Below are 16,500 nucleotides of genomic sequence, written 5' to 3'. Positions count from 1 at the left end.
CCAAACATGCTCAATGGGTGACATGTCTGGTGAGTATGCAGGCCATAGAAGAACTGACACAGTTTCAGCTTCCAGGAACTGTGTACAGATCCTTGCGACATGAGGCTGTGTATTATCATGCTAAAACATGAGGTACATTTTATAGGCCTTCCAAATGGTACTATGCATTGGTATTCAAATAGATTGAATTTTACAGCCTACCGGTAGTGATGTTGGCAATGCAAGCACACTGATAAAGCCTGTTCATGTAGACTAACAGTAGCATTAATCTCACCCTGTCCATGTGGGCTACCGTAGCATTAATCTCACCCTGTCCATGTAGGCTACCGGTAGCATTAATCTCACCCTGTCCATGTAGGCTACCAGTAGCATTAATCTTCCCCTGTCCATGTAGGCTACCAGTAGCATTAATCTCCCCCTGTCCATGTAGGCTACCAGTAGCATTAATCTCCCCCTGTCCATGTAGGCTACCAGTAGCATTAATCTTCCCCTGTCCATGTAGGCTACCAGTAGCATTAATCTCCCCCTGTCCATGTAGGCTACCAGTAGCATTAATCTCCCCCTGTCCATGTAGGCTACCAGTAGCATTAATCTTCCCCTGTCCATGTAGGCTACCAGTAGCATTAATCTCCCCCTGTCCATGTAGGCTACCAGTAGCATTAATCTCACCCTGTCCATGTAGGCTACCAGCAGCATTAATCTCCCCCTGTCCATGTAGGCTACCAGTAGCATTAATCTCACCCTCGCTATGTAGGCTACCAGTAGCATTAGTCTCACCCTTCCATGTAGCCTAACAGTAGCATTAATCTCACCCTCGCCATTTCAGATGTATAAGGGTTTTGTATAGAGGTCGACCGATTAACTTCACTAGGGTAGGGGGCAGCATTCGGAATTTTGGATGAAAAGCGTGCCCAAAGTAAACTGCCTGCTACTCAGGCCCAGAAGCTAGGATATGCATATAATTGGTAGATTTGGATAGAAAACACTCTAAAGTTTCCAAAACTGTTAAAATAATGTATGTGAGTATAACAGAACTGATATGGCAGGCGAAAAGCTGAGGAAAATCCATCCAGGAAGTACTATTATTTTGAAAGGCTGGTTTTCCATTGAAAGCCTATCCACCATACAAAGACTTAGGACCCAGTTCACGATCTCTATGGCTTCTTCTACATGTGGCCAGTCTTTAGGCATTGTTTCAGGCTTTTACTCTGAAAAATTAGGGAGATACAGCACTTTCAATGAGAGGACAGTGGAAATTTCCAGACATGAGTCCAGCGTGTGATCGGGAGCGCACCTTTCTTGCTTCTCCTTTTCTATTGACGAAGCTTTTGTCCAGTTGAAATATCGATTATTTATGACAAAAACAACCTGAGGATTGATTTTAAACATCGTTTGATATGTTTCTATGAACTTTTATTGTACTTTTTGACTTTTGGTCTGGATGTTGAGAGCGCGCTTTGTGCCTTTGGATTACTGAACTAAACGCACCAACAAAACGGAGGTTTTTGGACATAAAAAAGGGACATTATCGAACAAAACAAACATTTATTGTGGAACATGGAGTCCTGGGAGTGCCACCAGATGAAGATCATCAAAGGTAAGTGATTAATTTAATCGCTATTTCTGACTTTTGTGAGTCCTCCTTGGCTGGAAAATGTCTGTATGGTGTTTTGTGGCTAGGCGCTGTGCTAACATAATCACATGGTGTGCTTTCGCCGTAAAGCCTGTTTAAAATCTGACACAGCGGCTGGATTAACAAGACGTTTATCTTTAATCCTATGTATAACACTTGTATCTTTCACCAATGTTTATGATGAGTATTTCTGTAATTTGATTTGCCTCTCTGCAATTTCACCGGATGTTATTTGAGACAATGCATTACTGAACATAACGCGCCAATTTAAACTGAGGTTTTTGGACATAAAGAGGGACATTATTGAACAAAACAAACATTTATTGTGTAACATGGAGTCCTGGGAGTGCCACCAGATGAAGATCATCAAAGGTAAGTGATTAATTTAATCGCCATTTCTGACTTTTGTGAGTCCTCTCCTTGGCTGGAAAATGTCAGTATGGTTTCTTGTGGCTAGGCGCTGTCCTAACATAATCGCATGGTGTGCTTTCGCCGTAAAGCCTTTTTCAAATTGGACACTGTGGTTGAATTAACAAGAAGTTCATCTTTAAAATGGTGTATAATACTTGTATGTTTGAGGAATTTTAATTATGGGATTTCTGTTGTTTGAATTTGGCGCCCTGCAATTTCACTGGCTGTTGTCGAGGTGGGACGCTAGCGTCCCAATGATACCAGAGAGGTTAATTGGAATGGCAGATTAATTAGGGCCGATTTCAAGTTTTCATAACAATCGGTAATCGTCATTTTTGGACACCGATTATGGCCGATGACATTGCACTCAACAAGGAGACTGCGTGGCAGGCTGACTACCTGTTATGTGAGGGCAGCAAGGAGCCAAGGTAAGGTGCTAGCTAGCATTAAACTTATCTTATAAAAAACAATCAATCTTAACATAATCACTAGTTAACTACACATGGTTGATGATATTACTAGTTTACCTAGCGTGTCCTACGTTGCATATAATCAATGCGGTGCCTGTTAATTTATCATCGAATCACAGCCTACTTCGCCAAACGGGTGTTGATTTAACAAGCGCATTCATGAAAAAAGCACTGTCGTTGCACCAATGTGTACCTAACAATAAACATCAATGCCTTTCTTAAAATCAATACACAAGTATATATTTTTAAACCTGCATATTTAGTTAGTATTGCCTGCTAACATGAATTTCTTTTAACTAGGGAAATTGGGTCACTTCTCTTGCGTTCCGTGCAAGCAGTCAGGGTATATGCAGCAGTTGGGCTTCCTGGCTCGTTGCGAACTGTGTGAAGATCATTTCTTCCTAACAAAGACCGTAATTAATTTGCCAGAATTGTACATAATTATGACATACCATTGAAGGTTGTGTAATGTAACAGGAATATTTAGACTTAGGGATGCCACCCATTAGATAAAATACGGAACGGTTCCACATTTCACTGAAAGAATAAACGATTGTTTTCAAAATGATAGTATCCGGATTTGACCATATGCATGACCTAAGGCTCGTATTTCTGTGTGTTATTGTCACGACTTCCGCCGAAGTTGGTGCCTCTCCTTGTTCGGGCGGCGTTCGGCGGTCGTCGTCACCGGCTTTCTAGTTGCCACCGATCCACGTTTCTTTTTCCATTTGTTATGTCTTGATTGTTCACACCTGGTTCCCATTACGTTATTATTATTTCCCTATTTAACCCACTGGTTCTCATTATGTTTTGTGCATGATTGTTTCCTGGTTTTGTTATCCCGGCGTGGATATATTTGGCTGATTACTTTCCCGAGTACGTTATTTTACTCAGTTCTGTGTCCTGAGCCTGACTCCGTTCTCATCTCTGCACAACTGACACCTGACAGTTATTATATTATAATTAAGTCTATGATTTGATAGAGCAGTCTGACTGAGCGATGGTAGGCAGCAGCAGGCTCGTAAGCATTCATTCAAACAGCACTTTCCTGCATTTGCCAGCAGCTCTTCGCTGTGCTTCAAGCATTGCGCTGTTTATGACTTCAAGCCTATCAACTCCCGAGATTAGGCTGGCAATACTAAAGTGCCTATAAGAACATCCAATAGTCAAAGGTATAGGAAATACAAATGGTATAGAGAGAAATAGTCCTAATTCCTATAATAACTACATCCTAAAACTTCTTACCTGGGAATATTGAAGACTCATGTTAAAAGGAACCACCAGCTTTCATATGTTCTCATGTTCTGAGCAAGGAACTTAAACGTTAGCTTTTTTACATGGGAAATATTACACTTTTACTTTCTTCTCCAACACTTTGTTTTTGCATTATTTAAACCAAATTGAACATGTTTCATTATTTATTTGAGACTAAATTGATTTTATTGATGTATTATATTAAATTAAAATAAAAGTGTTCATTCAGTATTGTTGTAATTGTCATTATTACATACATACATATATACATAAAAATAACTAAAAAAAAAAAAAAAAAAATCGTCCGATTAATCGGTACCGGCTTTTTATGGTCCTCCAATAATCGGTATCGGCGTTGAAAAAAATCATAATCGGTCGACCTCTAGTTTGGTATCATGTTTTTCAAACGAGAAAGCAACAACAACAAAAACTGTTTCCTTTGTAATGGAACGCCAAGTTGAAGTCAATATTCTTTTGTTGACATCATGAAATGGTTTTACCACAACAAACTAGCCCAACACCCATCAATTGAAACGGTGGGAAACTCTCACAAAAACTGATCAGAAATAAAATCATTGGATAATTATATTGGAGCAGGAGAGTTTATAAATAGCCTACAATATTGTCAGGGACTTTTTAACGACCAAATTGAGGAAATTACTGATTTTCAACTCAAGGTTTTCCAGTACTTGATTTTCTGAGCTCCAAATTCAAGTACTTCAATCACTTCAAACACGCTGTGCACACCCTGAATACGGTGGTTCCTGACAATTACTTGTTGTGGTTGTGTGTCTTTGCTCCTACCTCCTCCTGTCTCAAATGCTCCTCCAGCATCATTCGAACAGAGCGCTCCTTGTCCAGCTGCTGTCTCAGCTCCACCATCTCCCTCCGCAGGTCCTCCGTCTTCTCCTCCTCCAAAATGTCTGGGGAACCGATCCCTTCATCCTTCTCCTCCGCCCCGCGCCTCCTCTTTGGGGAGGAGCCGCTGAACTCCTGTTGGAGCAAGAGAGGGAGCGAAAGGAGGGAGGGAGAGTCAGAGAGTAAGTCATGGAGGACTAAGATAGGGTTGATTTGGACTACGACGGGTGATTCCTTCCATTGCAGTGTGTTTGATGAACAGTCTATGAACTAAGGAATGGACACAGGAAAGTAAACTCAATTTTAAGTGCTGAGAAGAGTAGAACATTTCTCATCTACTGAGGCCAGATTACTATTGTTAAAAAACTAAGTAATGATTCTGAGCACAGTAGTGTGTCTAGAAAGCCACGTGCTGGTAGGAACAACTGCGTATCCAAACTAAATGGGGGGTGCACACTAGTGACACCAAATGATGACTGTGTCTCACCTGAATGAAGCGTTTGAGCTGGCTGTTCTGCTGCAGTAGTCGTGTCTTCTCCTGCTCCAGAGCGAAGATGTACTCTGCTGTCTGCTGCAAGATGGCCGCCTGTAGAGGAGTGAACACTGTTATAACTACGACAAAATTATACATAACAGCAACAACAGCCTCTTGACTGGTGCTGTAGCAGCAACAACAGCCTCTTGGCTGGTGCTGTAGCAGCAACAAGAGCCTCTTGGCTGGTGCTGTAGCAGCAACAAGAGCCTCTTGGCTGGTGCTGTAGCAGCAACAACAGCCTCTTGGCTGGTGCTGTAGCAGCAACAAGAGCCTCTTGGCTGGTGCTGTAGCAGCAACAAGAGCCTCTTGGCTGGTGCTGTAGCAGCAACAAGAGCCTGTACAACTTCAAAGGGAAGACTTGTCTAGCAACTTATCAGTACGTGTTACAGGTCTGCTTGACACTTTGTGAACCCCTTGTTCTATTACAGATTTGTTTAGTCTTTACCATGAAATCTTCATTTAACCAGAACCAGTCTTTTTGATCTGACATAACAGCTTCATATTTACCAATACCATATGTTGGTGTACAGGAAATCATGTGCGTAGTAGAAAAACAACATTAAAAAGGAATTAGTGCAGGTGCAAAAATAAGTGAACCCCAAGTTGCATTGGTTAAATCAAGTAGGTAAGTAGAATCAGGTGGGTAAAATAATTGGGTACCAAATAAACCAATCAAAGGAGAGATCGTTAGGAAAGAGTTTGGGCGGGACTCTGATAAATAGAGATAAGAAACCTGGCCAGTTTGGTGTTACCCATCCAGGTGAATGCAAAGCACACCATGCCGAGAGGAAAAGAGAGCTCAGAGGACATTAGAACGTGGGTAGTGAGAGCACATCAGTCTGGGGAAGGCTATAAAATCATCTCAAAAAGATTTGAGCTCCATCAGTCCACTGTGAGGCAAAAGAAGAGTATTTAACATGACAGCAACTCGGCCTTGAAGTGGACGCCCTTCCAAAATATCCCCAAGAGCCACAAGAACAATAATAAATCAGGTAAAAGCCAACCCAAATATAACATCTAGAGATTTGCAGGACCTCCCTTGCTGCATCTCATGTAACTGTGCATGCTTCAACAATAAGAACACTGAATCCAAATGCCATTCATGGGAGTAGAGGTCGACCGATTAATCGGAATGGCCGATTAATTAGGGCCGATTTCAAGTTTTCATAACAATCGGTAATCGGTATTTTTGGCCACCGATTTGCCTTTTTTTTGTACTTTAAAAAAAAACACCTTTATTTAACTAGGCAAGTCAGATTAAGAACACATTCTTATTTACAATGACGGCCTAGAAACGGGGGTTAACTGCCTTGTTCAGCGGGGATTCGTTTTTGCAACCTTCGGTTACTAGTCCAACGCTCTAACCACCTGCCTTACATTGCACTCCACAAGGATTAACAGGCTGACTACCTGTAACGCGAGGGCAGCAAGAAGCAAAGGTAAGTTGCTAGCTAGCATTAGAATTATAAAAAACTATCAATCTTAACATAATCACTAGTTAACTACACATGGTTGATGATATTACTAGTTTATCTAACGTGTCCTGCGTTGCATATGATCGATGCGGTGCCTGTTAATTTTCATTGAATCACAGCCTACTTCGACAAACGGGTGTTGATTTTAACAAGCGCATTTGCGAAAAAAGTACTGTCGTTGCACCAATGTACCTAACCATAAACATCAATGCCTAACAGGAATATTTAGACTTAGCCACCCGTTAGATAAAATACAGAACGGTTCCGTATGTCACTGAAAGAAAAAAATGTTTGTTTTCGAGATGATAGTTTCCAGATTCGACCATATTAATGACCCAAGGCTCGTATTTCTGTGTGTTTATTATATTATAATTAAGTCTATGATTTGATAGAGCAGTCTGACTGAGCGGTGGTTGGCAGCAGCAGGCTCGTAAGCATTCATTCAAACAGCCCTTCGCTGTGCTTCAAGCATTGCGCTGTTTATGACTTCAACCTGGGTGGGTATAATTTGCTGATCGTTCCAACAGGAATCTATTCCAAAAACTTTGTAAATAAAGGTTTCCAAAAAACAACGCATACAAAGTTGTATAGCGGCAGAATAAGATACCGGGTAGGGAGTGGTCTATTTCATTGCGTTTTTCACTCATCACGTTTATTCCGAAAAATGTCTGTCCTCACATGTCTGTTTGCCTATGGACAAACATTAAGAATAAGCTACGTTGTTGGTTGGCAACCTTTTACTTTACGTTTTTTTGGAACAGATTCCTGTTGGAACATTCCACAAATTATACCCACCCCTTCAAGCCTATCAACTCCCAAGATTAGGCTGGTCTAACCGATGTGAAATGGCTAGCTAGTTAGCCGGGTGCAAGCTAATAGCGTTCCAAACGTCACTCGCTCTGAGACTTGGAGTAGTTTTTCCCCTTCCTCTGCATGGGTAACGCTGCTTCGAGGGTGGCTGTTGTCGATGTGTTCCTGGTTCGAGCCCAGGTAGGAGCGAGGAGAGGGACGGAAGCTATACTGTTACAATGGCAATACTAAAGTGCTTATAAGAACATCCAATAGTCAAAGGTATATGAAATACAAATCGTATAGAGAGAAATAGTCCTATATAATTCCTATAATAATAATAATATATAATATAATAACTACAACCTAAAACTTCTTACCTGGGAATATTGAAGACTCATGTTAAAAGGAACCACTAGCTTTCATATGTTCCCATGTTCTGAGCAAGGCACTTAAACATTAGCTTTCTTACATAGCTGTAACGCCCTGTTACATTGGGTGGGCGTTCTGTTCTTTTTTCTAGGTTGGTTTGTTTCGTTGATTTTGGCCGTGTGGCTCCCAATCAGGCACAGCTGTAGTTTGTTGTTGCTGATTGGGAGTCACACATAAGTAGCCTGTTTTTCCTTTGGGTTTTTGTGGGTGATTGTTTCTGTCTAGTGCTTTCTGTTGAGAGTTTTCCTGACAGGACTGTTTTGCTGTCTTTGGTTTATTTTTGTATAGTGTTCTTCTTTTTTCATTAAATATCAAGATGAACACACATCCTCCGCTGCACCTTGGTTTTATTACGACGACAGCCCTTACATGGCACATATTGCACTTTTACTTTCTTCTCCAACACTTTGTTTTGCATTATTTAAACCAAATTGAACATGTTTCATTATTTATTTGAGGCTAAATTGATTTTATTGATGTATTATATTAAGTTAAAATAAGTGTTCATTCAGTATTGTTGTAATTGTCATTATATATATAAAAAAGAAAACAATCGGACGATTAATCGGTATCGTTTTTTTTTTTTGGTCCTCCAATAATCGGTATCGAAAAATCAGAATCGGTCGACCTCTACATGGGAGGGTTGCTAGGAAGAAGCCTCTGCTGTCAAAGAAGAACCAAACTGCCCGTCTTAACTTTGCAAGAGACCACCTGGAGAAACCTGACGGTTTCTGGAAGTCCATTCTCTGGACCGATGAGTCCAAAATTGACCTTTTTGTTCACAATCAACACTGCTATGTTTGGCTAAAACCCAACACTGTCTACCACCAAAATAACCTTATCCCAACGTCAAACATGGTGATGGGAATGTCAAGATGTGGGGCTGCTTTTCCTCCTTTGGACCGGGACGACTTCACATCATTAAGGGAACCATGAATTCTGAGGTATACCAGGAGATTCTTGAACAGAACGTCATGCCATCAGTCAAGGAGCTAAAGCTGGGCCGAAAGTGGGTCTTCCAACAAAGACCCAAAGCATTAAAGCAAATCTACCAAATAATAGCTCAGGAGAAAGAAGATTTGTGTTTTGGATTGGGCAAGTCAAAGTCCTTACCTAAATCCAATCAAGATGCTGTGGCAGGACCTGAAGCGGACAGTTCATGCCAGACACCTCTCAAACCTCACTCAACTGGCTGAGTTCTGTAAGAAGGAGTTGGCAAAAATCCCTCAAAACAGACATCAGAGACTGATCACTGGCTATAGGAGACAGTTACTCCAAGTTATCGCTGTTAATGGCGGTGCCACAAGCTATTGACTGAAGGGGCTCACATATCTGAGCACACATCAAATCTGAGTTTCTGTTAAATAAACCACTTGTTAAATAAACAATGAATATATATATTTTTTTTGGTTCTGTCATTTACCTGGAATGTCTGTATTACGAATTGGGGTTTTTATGTTTATTTTAATATTTTATAGCAAAATAAATGACCAGCCCTGTAGGGTTCACATTCTTTCAAGCAGCACTGTAAATATCTAGAATTATATGTACTGGGAGTTGAACAGGCATGGCAATCTCCCTGTCCGTCTGACTGATTTCTATAGACTTTAACCTACTGTCCCACTATCCCTGTCTGATCTCTCTAGACGAACCTACTAACCCAATCTCCCTGTCCACCTGACTGATCTCTATAGACTTTAACCTACTGTCCCACTATCCCTGTCTGTCTGATCTCTCTAGACGAACCTACTAACCCAATCTCCCTGTCCGTCTGACTGATCTCTCTAGACCTTAACCTACTGTCCCACTATTCCCTGTCTGATCTCTCTAGACGAACCTACTAACCCAATCTCCCTGTCTGTCTGACTGATCTCTCTAGACAAAACTACTAACCCAATCTCCCTGTCTGTCTGACTGATCTCTCTAGACAAAACTACTAACCCAATCTCCCTGTCTGTCTGACTGATCTCTCTAGACAAAACTACTAACCCAATCTCCCTGTCTGTGTGACTGATCTCTCTAGACAAAACTACTAACCCAATCTCCCTGTCTGTCTGACTGATCTCTCTAGACAAAACTACTAACCCAATCTCCCAGTCTGTGTGACTAATCTTTCGACTTGAACCTACTATCCCACTTAACCTGTCTGTCTGACTGATCTCTCTAGACCAGGTATTCCCAAACTGGGGAACGCACAATGCCGTCGGGGGTACGCCAAATAAAAATGTGATTCACATGTATAAAAGATTTAAACAAAATTTGAACAAACGTATTTATTTTGTCTTCACATTTTCAAACAGCCCATTTATATTTTCCAACTGGGCTATACATTTGGGCGAGTTTCTCTCTCTCGCCTGATTAGCCTTGTTTCACTGCCAAAAATAAAATGAAACCATCTAGTGTTTCAGTGAAATAACAACACAATGTCAAATACAGGTAGCCTTGGCAAATAATTAACATCCAATCACATTAACCGTTACTCTCTCGCGGGAATTCCACTAACGGTCCGTATGTAGCCAATTTCCGTTTGCTCGAAAATTGATAAATGGTTAAAAAAAGTTAGGCATGCGTCCATAGAGACACATACCAACTCTACTAGTAGTACTGCTACTACCAGCAGTACTACACCTGCACCCGTCGACGACACAAGTTGTTCTGCTTCCACGAGCACATCCAATGCTAGCATCAGTAATTCTACATGTTGTTAGCCCAGCTAGCATGGACACTGACAGTTGTGAATCTGATGCAGCCGAAGAGCTACTGCCCCCTTACCTGGGAAAACACCGAACAACAGACAGGGACGTTGGACCATCAAAGAGGTAAATATGATGAGAACTACATTGATTTGGGGTTCACTTATATTGGGAGTAGTGCCTTTCCTCAGCCACAGTGCGTTATATGTGCAAAAGTACTATCTCACAACTTGTCACGATTCCCACCGACGGTGGCGCCTCCTCCTGCTCGGGTGGCGCTCGGCGGTCGTCGTCACCGGCCTATTAGCTACCACTGATTCCCTTTTTGGTTTTCCCTTTTTGGTTTTGTGCACCTGTGTTTAGTTTGGTTAATTAGCGGGGCTATTTATGTTAGCTGGTCCGCTTCCGTGTTGTGCGGGATTATTTGTATTGTGACGGTTCATGTTCGTGTCGGCGCTATTTTACGCCGTGTGTACTTTCTCCCGTGTTTGGGAATATTTTGTTTGATGAGTGAGTGTACATTAAATACGCCACTACCCTGTACTCGCTGCTTCCTGTGCCTCATTCCTTCACCACGACTGCCAATCCGTTACACAACTAGATGAAACCTTCAATCTTGCGCAGACATTTAGAAACAAAACATGCCAATTTGAAAAATAAGCCGCAGGAGTTTTTTGAGCGAAAATTAAGACGACTTTTGAGTAGTAAGACATGTATAAAAGCAACAGATACCATGAATAAGAAGGGGCTAGAAGCGTCTTATATGGTGAGCTACTGAGTGGCTAGGACAGGCAAGCCCCATACTATTGTGGAGGACTTAATTCTTCCTGCTGCCGCGGATATGACTGGAACAATGCTGGGGGAAAAGGCCAAAAAAACTATACAGACAATGACTTCATCAAACAACACTGTTTCACAACGCATCAGTGACATTGCAGGAGATGTTTTGAAACAATTACTGCTTCGCATACAAGCCAGTGAATTCTATGCGTTACAGCTGGATGAGTCAACAGACGTGGCAGGCCTGGCACAGCTCCTGGTATATGTCCGTTACGTTTATGGGGGGTCAATTAAGGAAGACATCCTCTTCTGGAAACCACGGACCAGGACACGGAGAGGATATGTTTAAAGTACTGGACAGCTTTGTGCCATCAAATGGACTTTGGTGGTTAAGATGTGTTGGTATCTGTACTGATGGCGCAAAAGCCATGACAGGGAGACATAGTGGCGTGGTAACGCCTGTGCAAGCAGTTGCTCCCGACGCCACTTGGGTACACTGCAGCATCTACCGAAAAGCTCTTGCTGCCAAGGGAATGCCTGACAGCTTCAAAGATGTTTTGGACACTACAGTGAAAATGGTTAACTTCGTTAAAGCAAGGCCCCTGAACTCTCGTGTATTTTCTGCATTATGCAATGATATGGGCAGCGACCATGTAATGCTTTTACAACATACAGAAGTGCGCTGGTTATCAAGGGGCAAAGTATTGACACATTTTTTTAATTGAGAGAAGAGCTTAAAGTTCTCTTTACTGACCATAATTTTCACTTGTCTGACTGCTTGCATGATGACAAGTTTCTCATATGCCTATCTGGATGTTTTTTCTCGCCTGAATGATCTGAATCTAGGATTACAGGGACTCTCCGCAACTATCAAAGTGCGGGACAAAATTGAGGCTAAGTTGGAGCTCTTCTCTGTCTGCATTAACAAGGACAACACACAGGTCTTTCCATTAATGTGTGATGTTTTTGTTTGAAAATGAACTCAAGCTTACGGACAATGTCAAATGTGATACAGCAAAGCAGTGAGTTGGGTGCGCAATTACGTAGATACTTTCCCCGAAACGGATGACACAAAAACCTGGATTCGTTATCCCTTTCATGCCCTGCCTCCAGTCCACTTACCAATATCTGAACAAAAGAGCCTCATCAAAATTCAGACAAGCGGTTCCGTGAAAATGTAATTTAATCAGAAGCCACTGCTAGATTTCTGGATTAGGCTGCGCTCAGAGTATCGCCAAGCCAGGAATCACACTGTTAAGACACTGATGCCCTTTGCAACCACGTACCTATGTGAGAGTGGATTCTCAGCCCTCACTAGCATGAAAACTAAATACAGGCACAGTGTGTGGAAAATGATTTAAGGCTGAGACTCTTTCCACAACCCAACATTGCAGAGTTATGTGCATCCTTTCAAATACACCCTTCTCATTAACCTGTGGTGAGTTATTCACAATTTTCGATGAACAATAACGTTTTATATGTAAGATAGCTAAATAAAGAGCAAAATTATTGATTATTATTATATTATTATTTGTGCCCTGGTCCTATAAAAGCTCTTTGTCACTTCCCATGAGCCGGGTTGTGACAAAAACTCACACTCATTCTTATGTTTAATAAATGTGTCGTATAGTGTGTGTGTGGCAGGCTTATTACAATGATGGCAAAAAAACAACATTTGAGAGTGCGCTGATCCTGGTGCTAGAGGGTGTATGCAGCTGGAGGTTGAATGTTTGAAGGGGTACGGGACTATAGAGAGTTTGGGATCCACTGCTCTAGACTTTCACCTACTAACCCAATATCCCTGTCTGTCTGATCTCTCTAGACTAACCCAATCTCCCTGTCTGTCTGATCTCTCTAGACTAACCCAATCTCCCTGTCTGTCTGATCTCTCTAGACTAACCCAATCTCCCTGTCTGTCTGATCTCTCTAGACTAACCCAATCTCCCTGTCTGTCTGATCTCTCTAGACTAACCCAATATCCCTGTCTGTCTGATCTCTCTAGACTAACCCAATATCCCTGTCTGTCTGATCTCTCTAGACTAACCCAATATCCCTGTCTGTCTGATCTCTCTAGACTAACCCAATATCCCTGTCTGTCTGATCTCTCTAGACTAACCCAATATCCCTGTCTGTCTGATCTCTCTAGACTAACCCAATATCCCTGTCTGTCTGATCTCTCTAGACTAACCCAATATCCCTGTCTGTCTGATCTCTCTAGACTAACCCAATATCCCTGTCTGTCTGATCTCTCTAGACTAACCCAATCTCCCTGTCTGTCTGATCTCTCTCTCTCCAACTCCCTCCTATCTGACCTTACTAAATGTTCTCCCTCCATTTCCTTCTCTCTCTGACCACAATATGTGGTGGACTTTTCTGCCTTTATTGTGTCCTCTTATAATTTCATTAATGCACGTTGTAGTTTGCTACGCGGTTTTAATTTGTTGTTGTCTAATAAACAAGTCAAAGTCTGACCTACCTTGCTGAGTTTCTCTCCCTTCCTTTCCTCCCTCGGACCCACCTTGCTGAGTTTCTCTCCGTCGCTGTGGGGGATGAGCGTCTTGAGCGATTGGAAGCCGGAGTTGATGCTCTGCATACGCCGCCGCTCGTTGCTGTTGGCGATCTCCCGACGGATCCGCCGCTCCTGGTCGCGTGCCGTCTCCGGGGTCAGGGGAATGTTCGCCAGGCTGGGGGGAGGAAGAGAAGAGGTCGTAAGGTTACACAATAGAGGTCAAAGGTCCACAGTGTAGATATCAAGTGAGATCTTCAAGTTGACCTCTATTGGTCAGTTTTGAATGGAGTATAAATTCAAAACATGAATGAACCTACTGTGAGCAACAGCGCAGCTGTGTATGAACTATCAAAACAAGCCAGAAAACAAAGCTTTGCTGAGCTTTCAAAACAGAACCATTGTGATGGTCTATTTCGATGCTAAAAATACAGTAACAGCCATGTCATGTGCCATGCTTCCTACGTACCAAGCTGACTGTGCCCTGAGAAAACAGCATGAAAGTGCAGAACAGGCTTTGATGCTGTTTTCTTATAACACCCTAGCAGACGCTTCACTTTACATTTAAGTCATTTAGCAGACGCTCTTATCCAGAGCGACTCACATGGCCCACTGTACAACACAATGCTGACTTTCCTGCTAGAACCCCTGGCCAAACCCCATTGTTTCAGACCTCTGAACCCACGGAACACAGCCTGTGAGAATTCCAACCATAAAAGCGTTTGTCACCCTAATTTGTTCAGCATGGCACCCACACAGATTCCATTTGGGGTGGGAAATGTCTAATTGAACTTCCACATCCTCTGTATCTAATGGGAGTATCACTGGGAAGCTTTCTAGTAGCAAGGCTCTTATCAGTACTGACTCAGCTGCCTCAGAGCAAACACAGGGAACAATTGTGCCGAGACCGTGTCTGCTGTTTCCTTACATCCCAGAAACCAGCCAGCAAACACAGCCTCTGCCAAATCACGACTGGGTGGTAGTGAATAGCGAGCCCAGTCAGAAATACAACCACCATAGCTTGACAGACTAGGAACAGTATATTAGATGAGTTGCTTTAAACAGGGTCTCCAAATTATAGCAACATTAACATAATAAACATTAAAGTATTATCATAATAAATACATATTTCTAAGTGAGAAATCATGTTTGAGAATGTATTGTGGCCAAATTTGCACCTCAAAGACTATAATTTAGTGTTGCTTGCACAATTTTATGCAAAATCCTACATTCGTAATTTTACACAATTCGAGAATAGAACTACATGTCCCAGACCACACTTTATCCTTCATCTCCGCCTCCCTGTCTACGAAAGGTTGCAAATGCATCGACTGGCCTTCCACTATACACACAACCTAATTAAAAAGACCACTATTAATTTCTCAATCGGTTGCGGAATGCCTCGCGGCGACACAATCAATTTCAAACGGTCCAATCTGTTTTAGTATCGCGTCGCCACACTACTGCGTTCAAAACCACTCATCTAGTCCTCCGCCATTACAACAATGCGACTGCTTCCTCTGTACATGCGGCGGCATGGCTGAGCTGCGGGATAAAAGACGCAGTGCATACCGTACTAGAGTGCACCAAAATGTGGCCAAGAATACCAGCGAAACTGCGATTTCGTTGTACAAATGTGATGACTTTAATTTTCGCGTGATTTTTTTCATAAATGATCAGGAAATGTGAAGTTACTGGAGGGAAGACTACGACAGATCCCTCACCACTTTAGCACAAGCATGGCCGCACTGCCCACAATAACTTCAGCGCGCTCCCCAACGAACTGAGCAAACAGTACCCTCTGGGACTTGTGGGCTAAACATGCATAACAAAGGTGCGACACCTTTGTTAAACATGTACTACCTCTCTTGCTCCTATGTAAATTAGTATACTTATCCAAAACATAACGTGACCGTTGGGAAAATATCAAAATAGCAAGGGATCTCTCGGAACAGCAGCAGCGTGGTGTGCATGTAACCACGTGGGGGTATGTTTGTTAGCTATTAAATGTCTAGATTTCGCTAAAGTAACGGTATAATGAAGTTACATATGAATGTACTGAATCATCTTCTACCTAATATGAGTACTTAATCGATATTCAATAAAGGTAATATTTGTCTCGCTCTCTGACAGTGGGTCGTGTACAGTACACAATAACATGCAGATCAAATCAAGCATGTTGCCACGCCACAGTCGCTAAGTGCGCACCACAAGCAGAGATAAACAAATTGTTATTATATAAAATAATGCGAAATAGTAAAAGTGCATACACACCTGCAAAGACCCCCAATCACTTCCTTCTCCGTTTTCCTAAAATGTTGCAAGGAGGGCACCTTCTGTGCTGGTACCATGAAATACTCCATGCTTTCCTCTCCAGTTGTGTCCCCCGGTTCAAATGAATTAACGAACAAAATATGTTTCAGGTGCAAATTCCCTCGTTCATAAATCTAGAATAATTTCATCATTCGGAAAATGCCTTATGTAGTAGCAGAGCACTCTGAGTTGTAACGTTACTCTACTTCCAGCTGATAGGGTTCCCTCGTTGTGTGGCGCTCTCAATCTCTCTCTCTCTTTCCTTCTGCATGTACGTGTATGTGTGTAGTTGCAGCTGATCGGATGTCTTTCAAGGCGGGAAACAGCTGGTAGGAATCACACAGCACTACC

The 16,500-nt window shown here is 42.2% G+C and overlaps 1 protein-coding gene across 3 annotated transcripts in view; it reads right to left on the bottom strand.

Annotated features, from left to right (window-relative positions):
* The window catches only part of LOC106606492 (transcription factor AP-4-like), a 25,191-nt gene extending 8,691 nt beyond the window's left edge, over window positions 1-16,500 (bottom strand). Inside the window, exons 1-4 of one of the 3 annotated variants that reach the window (XM_082976361.1) lie at window positions 16,111-16,500; window positions 13,807-14,014; window positions 5,114-5,212; window positions 4,573-4,761 (exon numbers count right to left, since the gene is read on the bottom strand). In XM_082976361.1, the coding sequence (XP_082832487.1) occupies window positions 4,573-4,761; window positions 5,114-5,212; window positions 13,807-14,014; window positions 16,111-16,199 (585 nt within the window). In that variant the 5' untranslated portion in view covers window positions 16,200-16,500. The remainder of the gene's footprint in view (window positions 1-4,572; window positions 4,762-5,113; window positions 5,213-13,806; window positions 14,015-16,110) is intronic. The other 2 variants (XM_082976360.1, XM_082976359.1) reach the window with 2 other exon arrangements.

The sequence above is a fragment of the Salmo salar genome, chromosome 06 (assembly GCF_965601325.2).
Source record: "Salmo salar chromosome 06, fSalSal1, whole genome shotgun sequence".
NCBI classification, from domain to species: Eukaryota; Metazoa; Chordata; class Actinopteri; order Salmoniformes; family Salmonidae; genus Salmo; species Salmo salar.
This window is presented reverse-complemented; position numbering and strand designations above follow the sequence as displayed.